This window comes from Tupaia chinensis, unplaced genomic scaffold (genome assembly GCF_000334495.1).
Source record: "Tupaia chinensis unplaced genomic scaffold, TupChi_1.0 Scaffold000054_1, whole genome shotgun sequence".
NCBI classification, from domain to species: domain Eukaryota; kingdom Metazoa; phylum Chordata; class Mammalia; order Scandentia; family Tupaiidae; genus Tupaia; species Tupaia belangeri.
Genome location: NW_006159512.1, coordinates 4,957,444 through 4,966,750, shown reverse-complemented (window position 1 = coordinate 4,966,750; position 9,307 = coordinate 4,957,444). Strand labels below are relative to the sequence as shown.

Sequence of the window (9,307 nt, the reverse complement as noted above, 5' to 3'; positions counted from 1 at the left end):
TTGTTAAAAAAAAAAAAAAAAAAAACAGTTATTTATAGAGATACTTCTGAGGAATTTCAAGATCCAAAAGTACCTTCTTTATGTTAATTATGTAGCATTATTTATTTATTAGAGTAGTACCAATATTGTTTTTTTAAATGACTTGTACGTTATTTTACAAAAAGTAATGGTGCGACATTAGAGAAAAGTTGAAGGGAAAGTGAAAAGGAAAACTCACGTAATTCTGTGACCATTATTCAATAACTATTACCATTTTTATTATTCCCTTTTCATTATATTTTACATAGTCATACAAATTTCTGTATTGTTACACAATCTTCATGCTTTATACTTCTCATTTATAATAGTTGTATAGTATCCCATAAAGTGACTGTACTGTAATTTCCCGTATGTTGGGCTTTTCTGTAATAAACATTTTGTGATACTTAATATCTGGGTATGTGGGATTTTCTCTGTGTGTTCGTTTTTTCCTATTTTCTCCTCTGGTACTTGGACTAGATTCCTGGAAGTAAGATTATTGAGGAAGAAACATATATATTAGGTTGTTGGAAAGTAATGATGTAGTTTTCTGTGTTTTTCTATGTAAAAATGCATCATGTCTTTCCTGATAGGCTTTTCTGGTTCTGAATAAGTCTGCATGGAAATGTATGCATATTAGATACCATGTGTGCATATGTTACCAAATTGCTTCCTCAAAGAGTTGTTTCCTTGTGGAGTGACACCAGCAAGTTTGAATGGAGTAGGTTGCACTAACACTGAGTCGCCATATTTTTGGAGGTGCTTTATAGTAAACAAAAGATGATACCTCATTGTTTCCTTAAGCATTTCTTTGATTAGGGAGTATGAACACTTCTGTATTGTTTAACTGGTTGTGGTTCTCACTTTATGAATTTATAAATAAATAAAAAATAAATATTGCCATTTTTATTAAGGCAGTATTTCTAGGTTTACTATAGATAAATATATATATATTTATTTATAGATATTTCTTATATTAATATTGAAATATTTCATATAAGCTTGAATTAGAACCATAACACATTTGTTTTTGTTTTTAACAGTGTAGTGTCATATCCAATGTATTTAATTATGTTCTATCTGGTATTGATGAATTGTATCCGGTAATGACACTTAACCAGAATCTACCTTCTTCCTCATCTGCCTAATAATAAGCTTCATTGAAATTACCAATAATCTTTCAACATCATGGTAATGAAATGCTTAATTTCTTGTACACTTTGAGTCAGTAAAGTTTGGTGGCAACAATTTTATACCATACTTTGCTATAATGTACTAAATTTTTATATCCTTGAGAGAAAATCCCTTATTTATTATTTTAATAATATTGTGATTTTCTTACAGACTGTTGAAAACAAACTGAAAAATTTAGTAGTACCAACAAGCTTTTACATATTTAGTTAAATTTCAAGAATGTAGTTGTAAGCGTGTTGGTGTTTCTTTCCAGCGAGAAGCAGTTAGAATGTTTGCTGACCCACTGCATTAAGGTGCCAATGCTTGTGTTGGACCCCGCCCTGCCGGCAAACATCACCCTGAAGGACCTGCCATCTCTTTATCCTTCTTTTCATCCTGCCAGTGACATATTCAATGTTGCGAAACCAAAAAACCCTTCTACTAATGTCTCAGTTGTTGTTTTCGACAGTACTAAGGATGGTAAGATCTTTTTTGTGGCTATTTTAAAATCATGTTATCAGTGGATGTTTGGATAACACAATTCTGAATGGAGCATAAGGATTCAATTTTAAGGAAAATTCTGAAAAACTAAAAGTGCACAAAGAGAAACAAAAGAGCTCTCATGTTATTGTAGCCTGAACCTCCAGTAGAGTTACATATATTTTACTCCGTGTAATGCACATGTCTTTCTATGCTGTGGTGAGGACCTTCAGTCTCATTTTCAGAGTTACCATATTCTTGTGGTTCCAAGTTATTCTGAACCCATTTTTCTACCATATTCCTCAGCAAGGTGTTCTCAGATTTGGGCAGAACACACCTGGAGTGTTCATACTTTATGTTCTGAAATATATGCTTCTATAGATATTATGGATGAACGTCTGCGTTCTCTCCAAATTCATATGTGGAAGTCATAACCCCCTGTATGATGGTAAATTACATTCGCCTTTGGTAGATTGGCTCTGCCCCCATGAGTGGGCTTAATGCCCCTGGAGTGCCCTCTGTTCTCTGCCATGTGAGCTTCCAATGAGATGATGCAGCATGAAGCCCAGCAGAGGGCCCTCACCAGCACCGGAACATACTGCACACTGATCTTGAACTTTTGGCCACCAGAACTGTGAAAAATGAGTTTTTCTTTTATATAAGGCAGCAGGTGATTTGGCCAGATAATGGAATTCAAATGATCATTCCTAGCATAAAACTGCACCCACATCCTTGGAGACTCCGTTTTCCTACTTGGCTGCTAAGCTGCTGACCCCACATCTGCATCCCCCGCTCTGGCCTCTTGTCTCTCTCATTCCTTCTGCATTGGTTGTCTGTGCTTGGCTGTCCTATGGATTTATGTGTAAAATGAAAATTGTCATGTTTTCTTTATACCATTGAGTGCTATTTGCAAGATCCCATTCGGTCAGTGTCATGGTTCTCAGCTTGTCTCTGACTCTTTTTTTTACTTTTTACTTCTGTAACTAATAATTAATCTCATTTTATCATTTGCTTTTTTTTTTTTTTTAAACAAATGATTCTTTTTTTGCTATAGGGCACATACGCTCACCAGGAAGACAGAGACAGACAGAGAGACAGAAAGCGAGAAATCACCCCCCTAGCGGGGATGACCACGCCACAATGCCTTCTCCTCCAGTCTCCTCTCGTGATCTTGGGCATGCACACACATGCACCTGGTATGCGTTTAAGCCACCGGCTCTGGGACTTGAACCATAGTTGACCACATGGGAGTCCAGCGATATAACCATTACACTAACTGAAAACCCAACCAATTTCCTTTATAGCAGTAGATGCTTAGCTGCTCTGTTTACCTGTAAAGTTCTCAGTCTGTTTAGCTCACAACTGTCAAATAAACCTGAAAATCCTCATTTTATTGTTTCTTTTTTTAATTTGGTAGAGGACAGGTATACTCGTGGCAGAGAGAGAGAGACAGAGAGAAGGAGAGAAGAAAGCAATCCCCATGGGGCATGGTCAGACCAAAATTCCTTCTCCAATTCTCCTTTTGGGATTTTAGATATGCACCCACATGTACCTGCTGTGTTTTTCAAGCTTCTAGGTATAGGACTCAGGCCACACAATTGGCCATATGGGATCAAGCCACCTTATCTACCACACCACTGGCTGACCCAGTTGGTTTAGTAAAAGAGAATAATGTGTATCATATATTTGCTTTTCACATGGATATGTGCTTCTCCTCTTCATTTGACTTCCACTGCCTCGTTTTTGCCCATTAGTCCCTACCTCCCTGCCCTCCCTGCAGCACGTTGCAGCAGTTGGTGTTGGCACAGGTGCGCGGCCTAGGGCCTTTGCTCATGCTGCATTTCCCCTTCCCCTTCCTCTCCTGACCCGTCTCCTCTGCTTTGCAACCCCTTTTCAAGTGCTGTCTCCTCCATGAAGCTTCCCAACTAGTTCATTCACAGTGATTTTATTTTGACTTTTTGACATTCCAGTAGGAACTGGTAATCTAACTCATAACTTAGTTTTTGACTGCAGTTTATAAATAGAAGTATATAGTGTGTTCATGTCATTTCTTTATTCTTTTTGTAAGTTTTTTATTTCTTCCGTGACTCAAAGAAACAGACAGAGCACCCTCAATAAGGCCTTGATGCCACAATCTACCTACTACTTCCACCACCCCACTGTATGCCTCGCACAGTCCGGGCGGTCTCCGTATGAACTCAGAACCCTCTCATGTGGGTCAGCCTCATGGAGTGTCACATATTGCCACTGTGCCACTATGTGGCTCTATCACATAATTGCTTTGTTGAGCAGACACCATGCCACGCACCAGTTTATCTCTTGAACAGTATGTCACATGGTGCTGGCTCCCTGGTACTTACAACGTTATTTTTAGTATGAAAGGAAATTCTAACCTTTTCGAGTATGAATATCTCTCTTTTCACACTGTAGATCTGTTCCTGAACTGTTTTGTCCTTCAGTAGTCACACACAGTCTAGACCTAGGTCTTCTTATTTAAGTGTTTTTTTTTTTTGTTTTTTTTTTTCAGTCAAGTTTGTGTCCTTTGATTTACAGGAAGTGAATTTCCTCCTGTGATGATTCATTTTTACCTCTGGATTAAACTGACTTTTGGAAGGAACTGTAAACTGCTTCCTTATAATTTTCTCATACAGGTTAAAGTTGATGATTTACAGAACTAATGTAATCCCTCTCCCATTTGCCTCCCTTTAACTATCTTTTAGGGGCTTGTCAGTGTCCTCAGATTACTTTTAAAATGTGTCACCTACAAGTGAATATTTTATTCCAGTGGTTCAGTCTCTGCAGGGAGAACAGGATTCTAATTCATTGAACAAGTGTTTATTAAGTGCCTACTGTGTGCCAGGTAATGCTCCCAGTGCTGAGGATTCAGCAGTGAACAGACGAGCAAACGTCTCTCGCTTATCTCAGTGGAGGGAGACAGTAAACCCAACAAATATGTGAAATATATAGTTTGTAGAAGATAAGTGCTGTGGAGAAAAACTGAGCAGGGGAAGCAGTGGACACGTCAGCCAGGGGGAAGGAGGTTGCAGTTTTGTGTTGGGTGTTAAGGGCAGGGCTTACCAAGGTGATTTTTTGGTCACAGTATGAAGAAGGTGAGAAAGGTGGCAACGGGAACCTCTGAGAATGACTGATCGGGGAAGTAGAATAGCCTATGCAAAGGCTCTGAGGCAGAAGGATATCTGGCATGTTTGAAGAAGAAGTGGAGGCCTTTGTGGCTGCAGTGGAGTGAACAGGGAAGGGAGGGGGCAAGATACGAATCTCAGGAAGCAACTGGGGTGCCAAATGGTGTCAGCCCTGGTAGCAATTGACAAGACCTCAGCTTTAACTTAGGGTGTGATAAGGAATCATGAGAGAGTTGCTTTTTTAAAAAATTTTTATGTAAGGTTGTTGTCATTGAGCATGTGGGCTCGCTAGAGAAAGACAGTCGGAGGGAAAGTAAGAAATCAACCCCCAGAGGGGTTGGTGGTACCACAGTTCCTTCTGCTTCATTCTCCTCTCAGGATTTTGGACATGCACATACATGTGTCTGGTGTGGTTCTTTTTTCAAGCCACCAGGTCCACTTGAACCATGGTCAACCATGTGGGAGTCTAGCACCTTAACCACAACTCCACCTGCCCCCATGAGAGGATTTTGAGCAGAAGAGTAATATAGTCTGACTTTTGTTCCAGAAGGCTCAGTCTGGTTGTCATGGTAGAAATAGACAGAGGAGAGGCAAAAATGGTAATCCAGACAGCAGGGAAGGTGGCTTAGACCAGGGTGGTGTTGTAAAGGTGAGAAGTGGTTGGATTCTGGACATTTTGCAGGTCAACACAACAGGGATTCCAGATGCGTCAGTGTTGGGTAACTCTACTTTTCTTATTTTAGCGCTTCTGTTTAAGAGTACAAGTGTGATGGAAATTCAGTATGACTGTAGCACACTGTTGACTCATACTGAATTCACTGTTAAATAAAACTATTCTTTCTAGAAATGCTAATATATAAATGCCTCTTTTTTCAAAGATAAATTCTTTCTTCCACGAGCGAGAGACAGAGAAAAACAGACACAGGAATCCCCAGCAGGCCATTCACACCGCAGTTCACCCCAGTTTCAGGTAGGCCCACATTATGGGCACATGCACACACATCCATCCAGCATGTTCAGAGCTCTGTGGATGTGAATCCAGATCCTTCACATGTGAGTCAGCCCCACAGAGCCTTGCGTTACTACTGGTTGGGTTTTGTTGCACCTTAAAGATCTTACCTTTGCTTGTAGGTTTTATTTTGCTAGATTTGATTCATTGCTCCAAATAGTAAAAAAATCTGGGGGAAGTCCAGGATAATAGCTTCTCTGTCAGCTTCACATGAATCTCCATATTTCACAAGAATGCCTTTTGTGTTTTCCGAGACCTTGATGGAAGATTCACCATGACAGAACTGAAGGCAAACATCTAAAACTTCCCTCTTGTTAGGCTTTATAATTCATATCTTTGGGCAAAACTGGTTAACATTATAATTCACCTGAGCGTCTGGCCTGTACGTAGTGATTATACCCATGAAGATGACATGAGCTGCTGTTAGCTACTTTGCTGACATTCTATACAAATACATATACCAAATCTATAGGGTTGTCGGAAAAGTCATGGTGGATTTTTGCATAGAAAAACAGAAAAATATGCCTTGACTTTTCCAACAAGGCAGTATTAGAATTCTCTAATCTACCAATATAGAACCTCCCATATCAAGTGAAAACGGAGAGGGAGAGAGAGGTATATCTGATAAATTTAATCATAACTAACTTGTACTCTAATCCCTAGTGCTTCCTTTTAAAGCTAATCAGTGTATTGTGGAGGCTTTTTTTTCCTCTGGTGCTTGCCAACTATCAATATGCTTTTGTAGTACTCTTGAGTCTCTTGCCCAGGATTGACATCCATCTCACCAGGCTATAATTTGTACAGCCTACATTCTTTGACTATCTTTGTTCCCCCCCATTATTCATGCTAGAATGAATGTGTGTGTGTGCCCACATAAGAGAGAGATGAGTACCCTCCACTGGATCTGATGATGCTGCAATCCCCCTCCTCCAGTCCTCTAGCCCATTGGTCCTGTGCATTTCCACCTGTGCCTGGCACATTTCAGGCCAACTGGGCTAGGGATTCAAACTGCATTTGCTATGTAGGTTTCAGCTTCTCATTGAACAGGACTGTCGTGCCATAAGCTGGCCCTTCTCTTCCCATCTTGGAGATCAGAATTGCAGTCTTTTGACCTATCTCTTGTTTTCCATGATCCCTGAATGTCAGCAGCAGGTTTGTTGATCTCACTTGTCTTCATATCTATAGACTCTTGAGACCAGCAGATGGTATAATGGTTACATCTCTGTACTCATATGTAGTAGACCATGGTTTGAGTCCCAGATTTAGTGGCTTAAAACTTACCCTGGGCACGTATGTGTGCATGCCTAAAATCCCAAGAGGAGAATGGAGAAGGGATTACAGTATGGCCATACCCCCAGGGGACAATTTTTTGCTTTCCATCTCTATGTCTCTCTGTCTCTCTCTGGCAAGTGCATAGCTCTATAACAAATATCTCTCTAAAATAAAGAAAAAAAAAGACTTCTCACCTAGACGAGCTGTGTCTCCCCTCAGTTCCTCTCAACTTGATCTGCTTTGTTCAGCTTTACCTGGTAAGTTTTAGGGACTCATTGTGAGAAAACACTTGACTTTTTATTTTTTCAGCCTGAAGATCCTTATTGACTTTATTCACAATTTTAGAATTGGATAACACTTTGCCTTATAAAATGGAAAAAGTGTTTTTATGAGCCAAGCAGAGGATATTGGTTTTATACACAGAGAAAGGCTCAAGAAAGCAGAAATGGAACACAAAACTGATGAGTTATTTTTTAAAAGTTATCTCTTTATGATTTGAGAGAGACAGAAAGAGAGTGAGGCAGACATATAGCACTTTTGACAACTGCTGCTCTTGGATACATGTATGCCTGGTGTATCAGGGAGGTCTCCAGATTTGAACTGGCAACCTTCCCATGTGGATGTGCCTCTCAGAGTCTTGCATTTTACTACTGCACCACCTGGTCCCAGATGCATTTCAAAATTACTACAAGCCAGGGTCCCTAAGACCCCCTCCTTGGGTTCCATAAATTTGGGTGGATGACACAAACTCAGGGAAACATGTTTGCTGGTTTATGAAAAGGATATTATAAAGGGTATAGATGAATAGTCAGAGAAGAATTCAAGGACAAGTTCTGAAAGGGTCTGAACATAGGAACTTCTGTCCCAGTGAAGTTGGGGTACACCACCCTTCCAGCATATGATGAATTCATCAACCCAGAAGATCAGCAGATTTTGTCCAAGAGTTTATAGAGTTTGAGCGCCAGCCCTGCTCTCCCTGCAGAAGGCCGTGGATGGGGCTGAAAGTTTCAACCCTCTAGTCCTCTAATTGGTCTTTCTGGTGATTGGTCCTATCCTGAAGCTGTCTAGAGTCCTACCCTAGATAACGCCATTAGCATAAATACTGGAGTTATCAAAAGGGCACACTGTAAATAACAGAAGCTAGTCCTATCACTTAAGGAATTCCAAGGAATTTAGAAGCTCTGTGGCAGTAACCAGGGACAAAGACCAAACATTTTTCTATTAGACCACAATGGCAGGTATTAGTAGTATCTTATGGGTAAAATGCAGTGAGAGAGATCAAATAGTCTGGCTCCCGTAGTTTGTCTTCCTACAAGGAGGGATCCAGGGTTGGGCCAGCAGGTGGTGCTGTGGTTAAGGACACCCGTTGGCTGACTGCTCCATTTGAGTTCCCAATCCAACAACTTGACAAAACATGCAGAGGTTTGTATGCGCATGTCCAAGATCCCAAGAGGAGATGGAAGAGAAGAGATTGTTCTGTGACCTTCCACCCTGGAGAGATGATTTCTCTTTTTCCCTTCACTGTCTTTCTCTGGCAAGTGCATGCACCCTATACAAAAAAACTAAAGACAAATTTAAAACTGGAGCCAGGGCAGTTGTGAGGTATAGTTTCAGCAGCCACACCTCACACTGTTTATTAATTGGTCTACACTTGTGCTTTATTTGAGCATGTACTAAACCTTCTGTTTCTGAGACTGGCAGCTTAAGATGTATTTTGCTAGTAAATGGCACAAACCAGTTAGATCAGTGGGCATGGTTTATTGTTTCACATTCAAGAGGGATGAACACCAAGGAAGAAAAGCATTGAAATTGGCAATCTGAAGAGACATTTAAAACTGTTTTTTTCAAAGCTGGCCCCCTATCACAGTGGCTAAGTGCAGTGTATCAGAAGCTGGTTCCCATGTGGCCGACCAGGATTCGAATCTCAGCTTCTGGCTTGAAGGACACAGTTGGGGACCAGCAGTTAGCATAATGGCTATGTTGCTGGACTCCCACATAGTCGACCGCGGTTCCAGTCCCGGACCCAGTGGCTTAAACTCACGCTGGGTGTGTGTGCATGCATGCCCAAGATCCCGAGAGGAGAATGGAGGAGAAGGGATTGCAGCGTGGCCATCCCCCCTAGGGGGTGATTTCTCACTTTCTGTCTCTCTGTCTCTCTCTGTCTGTCTGGCGAGTGCACGCGCCCTGTAGCAAAAACCTCTCCAAAAAGAAAAAA

The 9,307-nt window shown here is 40.8% G+C and overlaps 1 protein-coding gene across 1 annotated transcript in view; it reads left to right on the top strand.

Moving 5' to 3' along the window:
- GNPTAB (N-acetylglucosamine-1-phosphate transferase subunits alpha and beta) overlaps positions 1–9,307 on the top strand; it is a 107,618-nt gene that overhangs the window by 49,168 nt on the left and 49,143 nt on the right. The window contains exon 5 of the mRNA XM_006141392.3: positions 1,466–1,671. Within this exon, the coding sequence (XP_006141454.1) occupies positions 1,466–1,671 (206 nt within the window). The remainder of the gene's footprint in view (positions 1–1,465; positions 1,672–9,307) is intronic.